Here is an 18,691-nt window from a genome sequence, read left to right on the forward strand (position 1 = left end):
TGACGTGACTCATGAGTCCAAAATTCTCATAACCTATATAGGCTGATAGAGAAGCTCTCAAGGTCAGAACACTTGTTTAGCAACTAGTATCAGTCTCTTTAAATGGACAGCTCAATCAAAACGGAGCTGTGTGTGTGATGAAGTGTCAATTCACATGTCACTGCTGGAACAGATAATGCAGATCAAATCTTCTCCAAGCACTACAGGAACCTGTATGCTTCACATTACTATCCTCCCCCTATAGGTAATGTACTCACCAGATGTTAGGTGAAAGACAGCATAATATGTACTGGATCTCAGCTCGTCTCCTCAGAGAACTGGATGGATGTCAGCAGTGATGGGATCCTGGTGTTTAATCACTCTCCTACTGCTTCTCTCTCAGTGGTTGTAAAGAGATGTTTCCTTAAAACATTGGTGCGGCACAGCGGTCATGCAGGGAGAAAAAGGGAGACTGGATAGTGTAAAACCCTTTTATTTTTAATAATAAACCCCTGCTACCCACATATGCTTACACGCTTTAAAATCATAAAAGGCTTGTCACTCAAAACAATGGTATCAGCTCACACAGGGAGGATGTTCAAAAATCGCTATCCCCTGTTTTGTAAGTCCCGGGTAAATACCAGCCTTGGCGCAAGAGAGCTTGTCGTATGGTCACGCCCTGACGCGTTTCGTGATTGGCTCACGTCTTCAGAGGGCTTCTATGGAGGTTAGGCTGGTCGAATTGGAGGAGAGAGTCCAGACCCAACAGTACCAATTAATCAGATTGCAGTTACAAGCAGAAGAGACAGACAATAGAAGCAGAAGAAACAATCTGCGTATAAAGGGAATACCAGATAAGTTTGAAGGTCTGGAATTGAGAGTTGTGGTAACCTCCATATTGAACAAAATTTTGAAAAAAAACCCAGAAACATTAGTGGAACTAGATCGTGTGCATAGAATCCCTATAGGGAGGTATCAAGACCAAGCGATTCCTCGCGACGTGCTTTGTAGAGTGCATTTCTACAGGATAAAAGAGGAAATTCTCAGGGTGGCCTGGAAGGAGGGAACAGCGGGGGTGTTGGAAGATGCGGACATTCACATATTCCCTGATCTTTGTCTGCAAACCAAGAGCAGAAGAAGGTTATTAAAACCCCTATTAGACCACATTCGAAATAATGGTGCCACTTATCGTTGGGGTTTCCCACTAGCGTTAATAGTGAAGAAAGAAGCAACGAGTTATTATTTGAACGAGCCCTCACAACTTCCAATGCTTTTTCAATTTCTGGGTGCTGAACCAATAATTGTGCCTAACTGGCTGGATCTACCTAGTGTCGGTGAAAGAAAGAAAAATATGTAATTGAATTTATTAGTATTAAGCGGCGGTCAAGTTGGACCCACAGAGGAAATTATATAGCCATGTTTTTTTTTCTTGGTCTGTTCCCCTTTTTTTTTCGGAGCAGTTCCCCTTTTTCTTTTTTAGATGAAGAAAAGAACAAGTAGAACATTACATGAGCGCACTAACAGGAAGGAGTAGAGAGGAAGAAGGAGGGAAGAACTGGTTCTCGGGCCTCGCATCCCAGTAGACATGGATTTTTAGTATTTTTTTTTTTTTTTTTTTTTTAGAGCGGCAAAGGAACTCTGAGCGGACCTAGATAATTGTAGTTCAGAGGACTCTATATGGACTCTATATGGACTTTATATGTGAAGTTCCGGGGGGCAGGTTGTGGATATTACCCGTTACTCACCACGTTTCCCAATGTGGCTTTCTCTCCCGTGTCCCCCCCCCCTTTCTTTTTTTTTGTGGATGTTTTCTTTTTTTTTCTCTCCCCCTTTTTTTTTTGGGTACGCCCAAACGTACGCAGAGGAGTCACTTTATAAGGTTATAGGGTCTCAGAGCGGATAGGTAGAAACACTAGATAATAGATATGTGTACAAAATGTTTATAATGCCGGGTGTGTAAACTCAGAGAGGAGACACAGAAGACTACTAGTGAACCCCCAATTTAGTTAAATTCCCCAAGTTCATGGTAGTTGCCCCGAAATTAAAGTGGGTAGGGAAGGATGGGTTTGGGAGAGGGGGGGAGGGGGGGATTGATAGATCACTTGACACGAATATTAACATAACATGAATGAATATGTAGATAAGAACACAGGGGGAATGGGGTTTTTTTTTTTTTTTTTTTGTTTTGTCTGTTTGTGAGGGGAACTAAGGGAGGAGGGAGGGTACAGCTTGATAGACACAGTGATACACATGGGTATCACTATAAGAATTACACTGGCTTTTTTTTTGGGGGGGGGGGGGGGGGTTGAACAGGGTACATTGTAGATGTGGCTATTAATTTTTTCCTTTTTTTTTTGTGAGGGGAATTAAGGGGAGGAGGGAGGGTACAGCTTTAGAGACACAGTGATACACATGGGTGTCACTATAAGAATTACACTGCCTTTTTTTATTTTTTTCTTTATGGGGAGGGGGTGGAATAGGGTACTTTGTAGAGGTAGCCATCAATTTTTTCCTTTTTTTTTTATTTTTATTAGGCGGTTCACGAAGTGTGCAAGGGTGCGTGATATCAAGGGTTGAGAGGTATGGGGGGGAGGGGGGAGGTAGGGGTTAGGGAGGAGGGGGGGTAGGAAGTAACATTGAGGGAGATAGAGGGGCAACACGAACCCGAAGCGGAAACTAGGGGAGGTAGGGAAAGTGAGAGGGAGACTGGATGGTGAGATGCGGGAAGTAAGCCGAGAAGTAGGGAGGTTAGAGGGGAATTGGGGGAGGGGGAGGTGGGATAGGGAAGTGATGGGGTACATATCCATGATTCAATTATCCAACACTTAATTACATATATATGGTTGAACGTGTTGTTACGGGAGAAGTTCAACGGAAGAAGAGATCGGGCTCGGTAATAGAAAGAACGGGTCACATAGGAAATAAGATATAGGTTCTTAGTGGGATGGGATGGGAGGAGACGAGGGCTAACATATCCATGATCATAGGTGTATGAAATTATGAATTTATAACTCTTTCTCCTGCTGCCATGCTTGTGGTTTCCTGGTTATTCATCATGTGTAATATGTGTAATATATCCAAAAAAAGCATAAATCATGTATTATCGAGGGGAAAGGATTAGAATAAGACGAGTAGACTGTATAGAAGGGATCTAACTGGCCATTAGCTAATCAGCCTAGGAGTGACAAAATATAAGGGGGGACTGGGGGGGGGGAAACGGACCTATAAAATAAAGAGGGTGAGCACCGGTCCGGGAACCGGGTGAGACTCTCCGCTGTGCTTTCACACTTTCCCCAACAAGCGTCTCTCCTCCTTTTGGAGGGAAGTCGGAGACGCGTCGGGGTTCTTTTTTTTTTTTTTTTTTTTATTTAGACCGAGGACGAATTTGGCTAAGAGGCCATCACGGTCGGGGATTTTTTACAAATTACTCGGACATCTGGACGGAGGTCTTGAGTGCGAGCTACAAGGGGGGGGGGGGTTTCCTTTTTTTTTTTTTCTTCTCAGGGTGGTTCCGGTTAGTCGTCTCCCTCTCTTCTCTCACGCCACCTCCCTTGGAGATAAGGTTCTAGGTCCACGCAGGAAGGTGGGTGGGCCGGGAAAATTAGTATATAAACGATAATAAAAAATGAGATCAGAAATGCATAGAATAAATATAACATCGTACAATGTGAAAGGGCTAAATATCCCGGAAAAAAGGAACGAAATTGATGTTGGAACTGGGGAGACTAAAAACACAAATCGTTTTCCTACAGGAAACACATTTCAGAAAAGATAAGATTCCAAAATGGAAGAACCAGAGATTCCCAGTGGTATACATGGGGGCATCCCAGTCCTCAAAAGCAAATGGGGTAGCTATTTTATTAGCCAAAAACATAATTTGGAAAGAATCTAAAGTGGTGACAGATGATGAAGGAAGGTTCCTATTGATAAAAGGGACAATTAATGAACGAAAGGTCACATTGGTAAATGTTTATCTCCCCAATGAAGACCCTGTTGCCACGTTGGGTAAATTTGCAGAAACGATAAAAGAAAACAAAGAAGGGGTCCTGATATTAGGAGGAGATATGAATATGCTATTGGATTCTAGACTGGACTCCTCCAGGGGGGCCTATGGCATATCCAACTCTAAACTGAGACAAGCAAGAAATATGCTGTATTACCTGCAGCTAGTAGATAGCTGGAGGTCCCAACATGCCCATGATAGAGACGATAGCTTCTATTCCCACAAACACAAAACTTATACACGAATTGACTACATCTTTCTAGACCGAGCGGTTTTGCTGAACCTAAGGGAAACGTCAATTGGTTCAATTACAATCTCGGACCATGCCCCAGTTAATTGTTTTATTGACTGGGGAGTTTCAGGACCTAGAGAATGGAATTGGAGGGTCAATGAAACCTTAATTAAGGACCCAGAATACGAGGAGACGATAAGCCAGGAAATAGACACATTTTTCGAAAGGTATAGTGACGATGAAACCTCCCCACTCTGTAAGTGGGAAGCACACAAGTGCTATTTGAGGGGAATGCTGATTTCAATGGGGGCCCATAGGAAGAGAAAGCTCGGGGCAAAGGTAGATACCTTACTGAGAGAGATTAAAATAGCGGAAAATGAACATAAGAAAGCGCAGAAAACATGAAATGAGGAGAGGTTGATGTCCCTGCGAGATAAACTAAATTTATTATTGATGGATAAGGCAAAAGCCCAGTTGAGTAGATGCAGAAGGGCGTACTATGAATTTGGCAACAAACCCAGTAAGATGCTAGCGAACGCACTGAGAGAGTCTAGATCCAGAAAACATATAGAGAAAATAAAAACACAGGGAGATAACTTAGTGAGCCCCTCCCATTTAATAGCGAAAGTGTTCAGAGATTACTACAATGGTTTATACCAATTAGATAACCAACCCACCATAGAGAAAGTACAGAACAGAGAAGAGAGAGTAAAAAAATATCTAGTGAAGTCAGACATGCCTAAAATCCCAAATGAAAGTATAGAGAGTATGGAGTGTCCGATTACAGAAAAAGAATGTCAGGAGGTAATAAAGGAAATGAAACCAGGTAAATCACCAGGGCCAGATGGGTATACGCTCTTATATTATTAAACCTTTCAAGATAAATTAATACCTAAATTTCTAGAGGCCTCTAATTCACTGAAAGAAGGTTACCCGATGAGAAGAGAAACATTAGGGGCCCATATAGCCGTCATCCCCAAGGAAGGGAAGGATCCCACAGTTTGTGCGAGTTATCGACCGATATCTTTGTTGAATATAGATTTAAAAATATTCTCAAAGATAATCGCTAATAGACTAGCAACATATATCCCACCTCTCATACATCCAGACCAAGTAGGCTTTGTATCCGGAAGAGAAGGGAGGGAGAATACGCAAAGAGTGCTAAGTACCATTCACCTGGCCCAATTCCACCATAAACCATTAGCACTCATTTCAACCGATGCGGAGAAAGCCTTCGATAGGGTTGATTGGGGTTTTCTGAAGGTTACTTTAAAGCACATAGGGCTAGGAGTTGGTATGCAGAATTGGATTGCAAGCCTTTACTCTTGCCCTTCGGCAAGAGTAAAGGTAAATGAGGCACTATCTGACCCATTCCCAATTCGGAACGGGACTAGGCAAGGTTGCCCTCTCTCCCCGATTATTTTTATTTTAACACTGGAGCCACTGCTGAGGACAATTCGATTAAATGCAGATATTAGAGGTTTTCAGATTAAAGGAACTGAATATAAAGTAGCTGCTTTTGCAGATGATCTGTTGTTCTCAATAGCGGCTCCAGAACTATCACTGCCACCCTTGATGAGAGAGATAAGGGAATATGGTGACCTTTCTAATTTTAAGGTAAATTATAGCAAGTCAGAGGCGATGGGGATAGAAGTAAATAAACAAACTAAGGACCAATTAACAGTAAATTTCCCCTTTAAATGGACGGACTCCCACATACTCTATCTAGGGACAAAAATTTCAAAAAACTTAAATAGAATTTTTGAGTTGAACTTTGTTCCGATGGCAAGGCAAATTAAATCTGACTTCACTAGATGGGAAAAAGAGACCTACTCATGGTTTGGGAGAATTAGCATCTTAAAAATGAATGTGTTACCAAGATTAATTTACTTATTCCAAACCTTACCGGTAAAGATCCCCCTGAGTTATTTAAGGGACTTAAGATCTAGGTTCGCAAAGTTTATATGGGCAGGAAAAACGGCGAGAATACGTAGAGAAATACTAACTTTACCCAAGGAGAGGGGAGGAGTGGGCTTCCCGGACCCTATGGGATACTATGAAGCAGCTCATATGTCAAGGGTGGTCGAATGGTGTACTCAGGAGAAGTATAAACCATGGATACTCATAGAGCAAAAAATTACAAACATCCCCTTGGAAGGAATGGTGTGGATACAAGAAGTAGATATACCAGGGGAGGTTAAGAAACATCCAACAATTGGTGCAACCCTGCGGGTCATGAAAAAATTATTCAGGAAAACGAAACTTTCGACATGTCCAAGCCCACTTACTCCGGTCTTGGGAAACCCGAAATTTCAAATAGGGCTTCTAGATACACACTTCAAGATGTTAAAACGATTAGGCTGGAGTAGAGTAATACATTTTGAGGGGGAGACTTTAAGGGCTAGTAGAGAGGAAAGAGACGAGGCAATAAGAAAAGAACTCGACTTAATGAGACAAAATCAACTAAAAACGGCCATTAGAGCAATGAACCCAAAAGGGGGACCGCTCAGAGACCTTTCAAGCTTTGAGGAATTGTGTCTAAAGGGAGAGGAGATCAGACACGGTCTCTCATTGATGTATAGTCTCTGGGTGGAGGCGGAAGCACCAAATGACCTACCGTTTATACGAACCTGGGAAAGAGAGCTAGATGTCGTTTTCTCGGAGACTCAGAGAACAAAAATCTTTAATTTTACGCATAAAGCATCATTGGCCACCAGATACCAAGAGGGAGGGTATAACATCTTAACCAGATGGTATAAAACCCCGGTAGTACTAAACCGGATATTTCCGGAAGTTTCAGACAGATGTTGGCGATGTGGCAAGGAGAAGGGTACTATGCTACATGTTTTTTGGACATGCTCAAAGTTAAGGGACTTTTGGAAAATGGTCATGGACACACTTAGGGATATCGTGGAGGTGGATTTGGGAGGCAATCCTGCCACTTATTTACTACTGGACATACCAATTTCCATGGCCAGGTTCAAAAGGTCCCTGATAAGACATGTATTGGTTGCAGCAAGGGCATGTATTCCAATCTTGTGGAAAAGTAAAAATATCCCAAATAAACAACAATGGCTAGGTAGAATATCGGAAATTCAACAAATGGAGAAGCTCACCATGGGCATAAGAGAACAAGAGGAGAAGTACAGATTGATATGGACACCCTACACAACGTACAGAGAGGGAGAGCTTTGAGGGGGAGGGGGATGGGGAGGGGAGGGAGGCGATGGCCGGAGGGACCTGGGCCCTTTTTTTTTTTTTTTTTTTTTTTGGGTAGGGGAGGGAGGATGGGGGCTCCTAGGGGTAGAGTTGGAAACTGGTAGATGTGTTATAGGTTTGAGCTAATTATAATAGGTAGTCGTTAAGTGAAACAGTAAAATACAGAAACTCTGATGTAGTTAAAGCGGGGGTTCACCCTTAGAGGGCACTTTTCCCCCTTAGATTCCTGCTCGTTTTTACTAGGGGAATCGGCTATTTATTTTAAAATATGTGCAGTACTTACCCGTTTACGAGATGCATCCTCTCCGTCGCTTCCGGGTATGGTTCTTCGGGAATGGGCGTTCCTTCTTGATTGACAGGCTTCCGAGAGGCTTCCGACGGTCGCATCCATCGCGTCACGATTTTCCGAAAGAAGCCGAACGTCGGTGCGCAGGCGCAGTATAGAGCCGCACCGACGTTCGGCTTCTTTCGGCTACGAGTGACGCGATGGATGCGACCGTCGGAAGCCTCTCGGAAGACTGTCAATCAAGAAGGAACGCCCGCTCCCGAAGACCCATACCCGGAAGCGACGGAAGAAGATGCAGCTCGAAAACGGGTAAGTACTGCTCATATTTTAATACAAATAGCCGATTCCCCTAGACCGAACGAGCAGGAAGCTAAGGGGAGAAAACATTTTTTTTTACAAATGGGTGAACTCCCGCTTTAAGAGGACTGTTCTATTGTATGTAGTAATATACAGAAGCCAGATTTGTTTATTTGTTTATATGTGTAACAATATAATACTGATCAGTTGGAATTTTTTTTTTATAAAATAAAGAATTAAAAAAAAATGTGAGCAAGCTCGCATGGTGATGAGTTCTTGCGGGCGCGCTCCTGTGATACAGCCGTTGGCCATAGCGGTTTACTGTATCACTCGGCCCCGCCCCTCGGCGTGCCGCGTCATTGGATGTGATTGACAGCAGCGCCAGCCAATGGCTGCGCTGCTTTCAATCAACCAATGAATGAGTCAGGAAGCCAACCGAAAAGCCTGCACGTTCACGGCGCAGGACTTTCGAAGGGTCAGGTAAGTAAACAGGGGCTCGGGGGGGGGGGGGGGGGCGCTAATGCTGAGATGTTTTTTCACCTTAATGCATAGAATGCATTAAGGTAAAAAAAAAATTACTTTTACAACTCCTTTAACATTAGTTCTGAGCATGCGTGTTTGTACGTTGGATTTTATTTGGACGTATTTGTGTATACATGATCGGATAAACCGATGTAACAGATTTATTGTCAGACAGTCAGAGGCGGTTCACACTGGGGCGACTCAGCCGCCTGACAAGTCGCGTCCCGTTCTATTCAATAGAACTGTTCTAATAGGAGTGACGCAAGTCGCTCTGACTTAGAAAAAGGTTCTTGTACGACTTTGGGGGCGACTTGCATTGACTTCTATACAGAGTCACCTCTGAAGTTGTCTTCAGGTCGCCTTGCCGAGTCGCCCCCAAAGTCGTGCCGCCCCAGTGTGAACCGGGTATCAGTGAGCATGAACAAGCAACATTTGTTGTCTGTAATTCAGCCAATAATTGTCTGATGGAGCATACACGCAGTCGGATTATCGGCCACAATACATCCGTCAGACAATTATGGCCCTAAGATTGGATAGTGTGTACGGGCCTTAAAGGAGTTGTAAAGGTAAAAGTTTTTTTACCTTAATGCATCCTATGCATTAAGGTAAAAAAACATCTGACAGCACCGCCCCCCCCCCCCCCCCCCCGAGCCCCCGTTTTACTTACCTCACCGTTCGAAAGTCCCGGGCGCGTGCTTGTCGTCCTGCTCGGTTCCCAGCCTGGCCGTTGATTGGCTAGGCTGGGCGGATTGATAGCAGCGCAGCCATTGGCTGGCGCTGCTGTCAATCACAGCGGATGACGCGGCGCGCCGGGGGGCGGGGCCGAGTGATACAGTCGGCGGCTATGGCCGCTGCTGTATCACGGGAGCGCGCTCGCAAAAGCTTTCCACCATGCGAGGGAGCTTGCATGAACGTGTAAAGCTTTTGCGAGGAGGAGCCGAGACAGCCGCCGAGGGACCCCAGAAGACACGGATCCGGGTCACTCTGTGCAAAACGATCTGCACAGTGGAGGTAAGTAGAACATGTATGTTATTTAAAAAAAAAAAAATTGTACCTTTAGTGTTCCTTTAAGCCAGGAATTAAAAAAGTATATTTGAGTCCACGTTTCTCCATTTTACAAAAGTATATATATTAGAATAATTAATATATGAATGTATTGTTTTTAGCTAGTTGTAAACATCCATCTTGCAATAAAGTAGTATTAAACCCCTTTTTTAGCTTAACATATTGTTCAGATTCTTACCCCAGCCCTTGTTCAATTTCCAATACTGCTGGCTCCTGCTCTTTCAGTGCTGCTTCCCTGAACGCCTTGTCTTCACAAGAAAGAGTTAACAGTGCAGTTTCCAACCAGCCTGTTAGTTTAAAAAAGTGAGGGGCAGGGGAGTGGCTTGCCATGTCAGGCTAGAGGGTTGTGTGTTTTTATTGATGCGCACCATGCAGGCAGACATGACTCAAGTCCCTGCATGCAAGGGCGACTCCATACAATGCTGAAAGAGAAAGCAGCTGATCTGGAAAAGAAAACCTGGGGCAGTGACCATGGCATGAGCTTAATCAGGAGCATAAGCAATTAAAGGATTAAAGATAAAGAAGCTGTGTATTCAGTGAATAAATAAATCAGATGCTAAAATTGCTTAAACAAACTGAAGGTTTGATGTTCCTTCAAGCAATTGTTATATGTGAAACTGGAGGAGTGTTGGCTATACATAAGCTTGGAATGTCACGGATATACAGCCTCAAAGGTTACAGGGGTAGAAGGAAGGCGAGGGACTAACCCAGGAGCAGCATATTTCTATTTCATGCAAAATCATATGTCATATCATATACAGAACCGGAATTGTTTGCAATTAAAGTGATTCTAAAGGTTCGGTTTAAAAAAAAAAAAAAACACGTCATACTTGCCTGCTCCGTTGGCGCGTCTGGCTCCTCCCCCTTGACAAGGGCCCCAATAGCAAGCTGCTTGCTATGGGGGGCACTGGTGCGTGCTCACTCCTAAGCCCCATTATATGCATCCATAAGACACATAGAGCCACAGCTTGCTCCCCCCCCGGTCTTTCTTCATTGGCTCACTAGCTGTGATTGACAGCAGTGGGAGCCAATGGCTTTTGCTGCTGTGTCTGAGCCAATGAGGAGAGAGAGATCCTGGACAGCCCATCCCAGACTCCTGTGCACATGGGGCTCAGGTAAGTATTAGGCATAGAATGCATGAAGGTAAAAGAATCTTGTGCCTTTTACAACCACTTTAATAACTGAAGCTGGCCACACACCTCACAATCTGAATGTGTAATCTAACGAAAATCCTTTTATTTATTTTTTATAATTTTTTTTTAAAATATGGAACGCTGCACAAATTTGCGTGTCATCCTTGCGCAGGGGCCATGCTAATCTTCTCTGTATCGATCCAATTTTAGTATATGTGCTGCCGAAGCGAGCACACGAAAATCCTTTTAGCTCTACCAAAACTATGTTATAAAAGCTCAATCCACTTAAAGGGGTTGTAAACCCTTGTGTTTTTTCACCTTAATGGGGTTGTAAAGGTTCGTTTTTTATTTTCTAAATAGGTTATTTTAAGCTAGTGCATTGTTGATTCACTTACTTTCTCCTTCGATTTCCCTTCTAAATTTTTCTTTGTTTTCTTTGTCTGAATTTGTTCCTCCTCAGTAAGCTGTTTTGGCTGACTAACCCCCAACCAGAACGGCTCGGATGATGGGGGCAAGCTTACTGAGAAGGAACAGGAAGTGAGAAATTCAGACAAAGAAAAAAACATTTAGAAGGGAAATGGAAGGAAAGGGTAAGTGACCCAACAATGAACTAGCTTAAAGGAACCTATTTAGAAAATAAAAAACAAATCTTACAACCCCTTTAATGCATCCTATGCATTAAGGTGAAAAAACTTCTGGCAGTCACAAGCCCCCTAGCTCCCCCGTTTTACTTACCTGAGCCATGGAATTCACTCGACGGTGATGCGCTCTGCCTCTCTCAACAGGGTCTTGGCTCTTGATTGGATAGATTGATAGCAGCGCAGCCATTGGCTCTCGCTGCTGTCAATCAAATCCAATGATGCGGGGGGCGGGGCAGAAATGTACATTCGGCGTCTATGGACTAGAGCTGCGCAATTAATCTTTAAAAAATCGTGATCTGGATTCAACCCCCTGACGATCTCCAATGCAGAGTTTGACGATTCTTTCATAGAACAGTGGAGAGAATTTATCTGCTCAATCAGCTGTCAAAAGAAAAAGTCTGGCAGTCTGCCAAGTTTAGATCTAAGGGATAAACTTCTGTGTGTAAAGAAAGTCTGGGCAGTCTGACAAGTTTTAACTTCCTTCCTTTTAACTTCCTTAGAGCAAAGTCTATTAGGTAGATTCAGAAAGAGTTAGGCCGGCTTATCAGTAGATAAGCCGACCTAACTCAGAATTTACGCCGACTTATGTTTAAGTGTATTCTCAAACAGAGATACGCTTAAACATATCGAAGATACGACGGCTTGCGCCGTCCTATCTTATGTTGCAATATTGAGGCTGGCCGCTAGGTGGCGCTTCCATTGTGGTCGGCGTAGAATATGTAAATCAGTAGATACGCCGATTCACGAACGTACGCCCGGCCGTCGCAGTACATTTACGCCGTTTCCGTAAGGCAATATCAGGCCTAAAGTTATTCCATCTAATAGATGGAATAGTAATGTTAAAGTATGGCCGCCGTTCCCGCTTGGAAATTCGAAATTTTTACGTCGTTTGCGTAAGTCGTCCGTGAATAGGGATTTACGTCGTTTACGTCCACGTCGAAATCAATAGGCCCGTGCGGCGTTCTTAGCCGCAATGCACACTGGGAAATGTAGGCGCCCGGCGCATGCCCAGTTGAAATAAAAAACGTAAGGTCAAGCACCATTGACATAAAACACGCCCCCTTGCACACATTTGAATTAGGCGCCCTTACGCCCGCCCGCTTTAGGCTACGCCGCCGTAACTTAGCAGGCAAGTACTTTGAGAATCAAGTACTTGCCTCACTAACTTACGGCGGCGTAGCCTAAACACGCTAAGCTACGCCGCCGCAACTTTGCACCATTCTCTCTGAATCTACCTATATGTGTAAAGGAGGGAAGTTTAACCACTTAAAGTCCAAATCTTTTTCTTACACTTGTTTCTTAAGTTAAAATAAATATTTTTTGCTAGAAAATTACTTGGAACCTCCAAACATTATATATATAATTAGCAGAGACCCTAGGGTATAAAATGGCAATTGCTGCAATATTTTATGTCGCACTGTATTTGCCCAGTGGTCTTTCAAATGCATGTTTTTGGCAAAACTTCAATGAATAAAAAAAAAAAAAAACTAAACAGTAAAGTTAGCCCAATTTTTTTTGTTTTAATGTGAAAGATGATGTTACGCCGCGAGAATCGTGATCTATCTTCTAAGCAAAAAAATCGTGATTCTCATTTTAGCCAGAATCGTGCAGCTCTGTTATGGATGCAGAATGAATGACACGGAGCGTGCCCACAAGGTAACCCCCCAGGAGTGCGCCTCTCCCAGGGGGTTATCTGATGTGGGGAGGAGCCTCCGGGGGACCCCAGAAGTTGCAGATCGGGGCCACACTGCAAAACGAGCTGTGGAGGTAAGTATGTCATGTTTGTTATTTTTTTTAAAAACGAACCTTTACAACCACTTTAATTTCTATCCAGCCAAGTTGGCTGCCATACTGCACAAGTGTTGGTTGATCTAAAGATTGTTTAGTTAGATTGCAATATTTTTTCTGTCAAGCATAAGCGAAACAATCAATCTGTGGTGTAAGCAGCACTGATAAGCTGCAGTGATTGGCGCTGATGGCGCTGCACTGATCATCAGGGTACTGAGCTTCTTTCTTGGCAGATTACACGTGTTTTTGGCCCTGTAGACTTCAATAGGAACACCTAAAAATGTGCGATGTTTTCTGCTCAAACAGCAGCTTTCTTCCCCGTATCGCTTTCTATTTGCTAAACAAAAATCCATGAAGCTGTAAAAGCCCTCTTCCACACAAGGCGGACTCCGTCGCTACAGAGTCCGCCAGAACCTGCCGGCTCAGCTGGAGATCTCTCCGCAGATCTTCGCTGAGCCGGCGGATGACAAGTCCCTCTCTGCTCACTGAGCGGGGAGGGGCTTGTGCAGCGCCACTGTCTCCTATGGAGAGATCTGATGAAAACGGACAGCATGTCTGTTTTCATCAGATCTCACCCGATCCGATCCGCCATGGACGGATGGGGAAGTATCTCCATCCGTCTGATTTTGGCGGATCGGGTCGGATGTCAGCGGATATGTCTCCGCTGACATCCGACGCTCCATAGGACTGCATAGCAGCCGTTCAGGTCCGCCGTCAAAACTGACAGGCTGACCTGAACGGTCCCACCGTGTGAAAGGGGCCAAACGCTTGTAATACACTTTCAAAGACTCTCAAATAAAAACACTGGAAAGTCACTCTGCTCGGGTTGAATGGAGCCCTTTTCAGCCTGTAGCTCGAAACTCAAAAACACTCAACAAGCAAAAACCTATAGTTTTCAATAGTCCTTGTTCACATTTTAGCATTCTTTTCACTTGTAGCAAAACGCCGGTCACTCCAAAAAGTACATGAGCTACTTTTCAGGCAGAATTACACATTTTTTCCTCATAGACTTCAATGGAAACGCCTAAAAAGCGTGACATGAGCTTTTTTTTTGCGTTTTCTGAAGCTTTTTTGTGTGTTTTCTGCTCAATCAGCAGCTCTCCGCTGCCTTTTCATTGGTACTCCACACCTTTTAGGTGAAAAGCACCAACTGAAACCTGCAAAAATTTGCAATTCCACTCCAAAAAATGCTTGAAAAAAAAAAAAAAACGTTGAAAACGTGACGCTTAGGTGTGGATGTAGGCTCAAAGTCAGTTTAAAGCCAATTATATGAAGGCCAGTCTTAGGTTGAATTAAGCAATTGACTGATCTGATTCCATGTTGTTATTCAGGATGGCGCAGTGGTACGACTTACAGCAAATCGATTCCAAATTCTTGGAACAAGTCCATCAGTTATATGATGACAGCTTTCCCATGGAGATAAGGCAGTATCTGGCTCAATGGCTAGAAGGACAAGACTGGTAAGTGTTTATATGTTGTATTAGTACATTATTTCAAATTATACATTTGGGGGTTCGGGGGGGGGGGGGCATGGCAGGTTTTGTGGTAGAGGCCAGAAGGGTGTAAAACCTTGCCAACTACAAGCTTTTAAACATCTGTTTATTTATATCCATGCAGAGCTAAGTTAAGGCTTGTTTGCACTTGCCTCTGTCATTGCAGCTCCTCTGAAAAGCAATCCGCAGTGGAAAGTTTTTCCGAGGCATTTGACAGAGGCCATATGTCACCTGTTTTAACCCTTGAAAAGCTGCAGTACCACTCTGCAACAGCATGCATTACATGCATTTGTAGGGTAGTTGCAGCACGGCTCCACTGACTACTCCCAAAAGCAACCTGTGGTATAATTTTTAGTGCAAAGCATTGTGGCTGCTGCATATGTACAACTGTCAGTTTTTACCACCACTCAACCCCAAGTGTATACAAAAAAATATCTGTTTTATGTTATCATGCGTGGGAATGACAATGTTGCAGCTCAACCATTCAAAGGACTGGAGACAGTGAACCTGGAAGGAAGACCGGGGGAGGATGGAAGCCCTGTCAGCGATGACAGTGCACCGCTGGAGGGCTTCGTTCTGAGGTAAGTATTTCATAATATGCTAATATGCAATGCATACTAGCACATTATGCCATTGTCTTGCAGGGGATTTTTTATTTCAAAGTAATAGTATTTCAAAGTAAAAGTCATAATTTACCACCGCTAAAAGCGAAGGTCCACCCAAAAAAAGAATAGCCAAAAAGGCTACAAAAAAGTTAGATATTTTTTTTTTTTATACTTACCAGAAGTGGCTGTTACTAGGCAAATCGTCCTAATCTGCCACTTCCTTGTCTGCGATGGGTCTTCTTCTTTCTTCTCCTCCTCGTGCTGCCTCATGGGAAATGGGGAGCGGTGTCTTCTGGGACCTTGTGTGTGTCCCTGGAGACATCTGCCCATTCACATAGCGCTGCGCGACTCGCGCATGTGCAGTAGGGAACCGGGCAGTGAAGCCGCAACGCTTCACTTCCTGATTCCCTCAGGAATTGCGATTGCTCGGCTTCGGCTGCCGACATTGCGGGCACCCTGGACAGGTAAGTGTCCTTATTAAAAGTCAGCAGCTACAGTGTGTGTAGCTGCTGACTTTTTAAAAAAAATTAAATTTAACGCCGGACCTCTGCTTTAAAATGCATAGTTTAGTTACAATATAATGTCACAGCATGTTCTTGTTTTATAGCAGTAAATGGATTTACACTGCATCTGAGCATCACAAACCAAAAAGTGCTATTTAATAAATTTTTAATATTCAAAGCAAACTCCCCCATCCATCAATGTCTCAATGCTTTATTTTGCTGAGAAAACACCCCACTAGCATTTCTGTCTGTGAACATCTTGAATAAGGGCATGTGATCCATGTAGCATTTACTTCTTGGAATCCATCTGCCCTTAGCTCAGGCATTCAGGCAGGAGGGTGTGCTTAGCTGAGAAAGCCCCTCCTGACTCCTGGGATGTATGACATTATTTGCCTGGGTCTGGGAACCAGGAAGTGGCTAAAGATATTAGAAAAAATTGGTGAATGGGCCAAAGTCACACATTTTAGATATTGGGATAGACAGAATCATCAGAAAGACCTTACAAGAAACGTATGAATTTTCACTACGTTACAATCTATGGTGAACTCATATCTATGGGAAGGTAGAAGAGCACACTTTGAGTAAACAAACGAAATCCAGAGCAGCACATGAGATGGGACATCCAGATCTTTATGATTACTACTGCCATCTTAGCACAGAACAAACAATGATTTACATATCCACATAGTTCTCTGTGGTGTGATTTACAAAAGACAGCGACACCCCATGGAGACCTGCTATCATACCTACATGTAAACCAACTCTTGCCAAAATGACCTAAAACGCTTCCTCCCACGGTTCGAGCTACCTAAAAAGCATGGAAATACTTCACCACACTTGAAGAATCATGCCCTGTACACACAACCGTTTTTTTTTGTCATGCCAAAACCTGATGTTTTTCCCGACATGATTCCTCCTAAGCCTGCCTTGCATACACACGTTCAGTCAAAAAAACGCTTGACCAAAGCACGGTGACGTCCAACACATACAACGGCACTATAAAGGGGACGTTCCATTCAAATGGCGCCTCCCTTTGGGCTGCTTTTGCTGATCCTCGTGTTAGTAAGGCCCCTTTTAAGCCCCATACACGCTATCAGCTTTCCTGATGGTTTTCTCTTCAGGTTTACCAAAACCATCTAATATGAGGTCAAACCTTAAGCGTTTCAATTTGAATGCAATCAGGCAGGTCCTTGTACTACATGGTTTTGGTAAACCTGAAGAGAAAACCAGCAGGAAAACTGATAGTGTGTATGGGGCTTTACACTGGGGCAGGACGTGCAGTGGCGGTATAGCGCCGCTAAAAATTGCCGGAATTGCCGCCGAATTCGGCCGCTAGCGGTGTGGCATTAACCCCCGCTAGTGGCCGAAAAAGGGTGAATACCGCCGGCAATGCGCCTCTGCAGATTGCCGGCAGTATTACCGCGGTGTCCCATTGTTTTCAATGGGAAGGAGCGGTATACATACCGCCCCTCTCACCGCTCCAAAGATGCTGCTTGCAGGAGATTTTTTTCTCTCCCGCCAGCGCATCGCCTCAGTGTGAAAGCCCTCGGGCTATCACATTGAGAATGCTGGGGCAGGAGTTTTTCAGGCGCTATTTTTAAACCACCTGAAAAACTCCTCAGTGTGAAAGGGGCCTTAAAGTTTGGTGAGAGACGATTTGCACTTGTGCTTTTCAGTCCAGTACAGCGTGACGAATGTGCTATCTCCATTACGAACGCTAGTTTTACCAGAACGAGAGCTCCTGTCTCATACTTGATTCTGAGCATGCACGTTTTCTTCTCCTTGAAACAGCATACTCACGAGCGGTTTTCGCGACGGGAAACACGACGGGAAAAATAGAGCAGGTTCTAATTTTTTTGCGGGCAGTTTTCTCATCAGGAAAACTGCTATGGAGCATACACATGAGCGGTTTTCCCGACCAATCTAAAAAATGGCAGTTTTCTCGTCACGAAAACCGGTCGTGTGTACGAGGCATCAGTCTACATCCCCATCCCTCTGGCAGCATTATCTAACCTTACCCCTGCCTTGTCATTATCACATTGGACCCAACAGGGTATCTCCAACGTCTCAGATCTTTTTCGAGACGGCTCTTTAAAAACTTTTCCCACTTTGTGTGTAGAATATGCTCTTCCACAAACTGAACAATTCAACTACTGCCGCATAGCATCTCTACTACATAAACTTCCCGATATCAATTGTAAAGTACCTGTGAAGATAGCTTGATTTCTCAGACCCAGTACTAGCCCAAAGGGAGGTATTTCTCTATTCTATGCTACCATCAATAAAAATAACAACATTCTCCAAATCTCCTTCATTTTAAGCTGGGGAAAGAGAGCTCGAGTTATCATTCTAGGCAGTCCAATGGCAGAAAGATCCATCTACAAACTATGCAGCAACTCATAAAATTATGCTACGCTGGTACTAAATACCTTTCCGCATTTTCCAAATTCCATCCCAACACCTCTCCACAATGCGGGAGACAATGCGGACAAATCTGCAAATTATATCACATCTTCTGGTCCAGTAGCAAATTTTCCAAGCTTTGGCCAAAAGTCTTTAAAGGGGTTGTAAAGGTACTTCTATGCATTAAGGTGAAAAAACATCCGAGGATTAGCGACCCCCCAGCCCCCCGTTTACTTACCTGACCCCTCAAAAGTCCTGCGCCGTAAACACGCTGGCTTCTCGGCTCATTCATTGGTTGATTGATAGCAGCGCAGCCATTGGCTCCTGCTTCTGTCAATCAAATTAATGACGCGGCGCACCAGGGGACGGGGCTGAGTGATACAGTTAGCGGCTGTATCAAGGGAGCGCGCCCGCAAGCTAACCCCCTTGGGAGAGAGCTTCCCATGAAGGGGGTTAGCTGATGCAGGGAGGAGCCGAGACAGCCGCCGAGGGACCCCAGAAGACCAGGATCGGGGCCTCCAC

At 44.1% G+C, this 18,691-nt stretch overlaps 1 protein-coding gene and 1 non-coding gene across 3 annotated transcripts in view; one reads left to right on the forward strand and one right to left on the reverse strand.

The window, feature by feature from the left end:
• Positions 1-18,691, forward strand: part of STAT1 (signal transducer and activator of transcription 1) — a 112,479-nt gene that overhangs the window by 4,597 nt on the left and 89,191 nt on the right. For both annotated transcript variants that reach the window (XM_040357140.1, XM_040357141.1), the window contains exon 2: positions 14,497-14,625. In XM_040357140.1, coding sequence (XP_040213074.1) covers positions 14,498-14,625 — 128 coding nt within the window. In that variant the 5' untranslated portion in view covers position 14,497. The remainder of the gene's footprint in view (positions 1-14,496; positions 14,626-18,691) is intronic.
• LOC120944560 lies at positions 10,864-10,970 on the reverse strand. The gene has a single exon (XR_005750422.1). It is a non-coding gene; the product is annotated as a U6 spliceosomal RNA (small nuclear RNA).

This window comes from Rana temporaria, chromosome 6, assembly GCF_905171775.1.
Source record: "Rana temporaria chromosome 6, aRanTem1.1, whole genome shotgun sequence".
In the NCBI taxonomy this organism is placed as follows: Eukaryota; Metazoa; Chordata; class Amphibia; order Anura; family Ranidae; genus Rana; species Rana temporaria.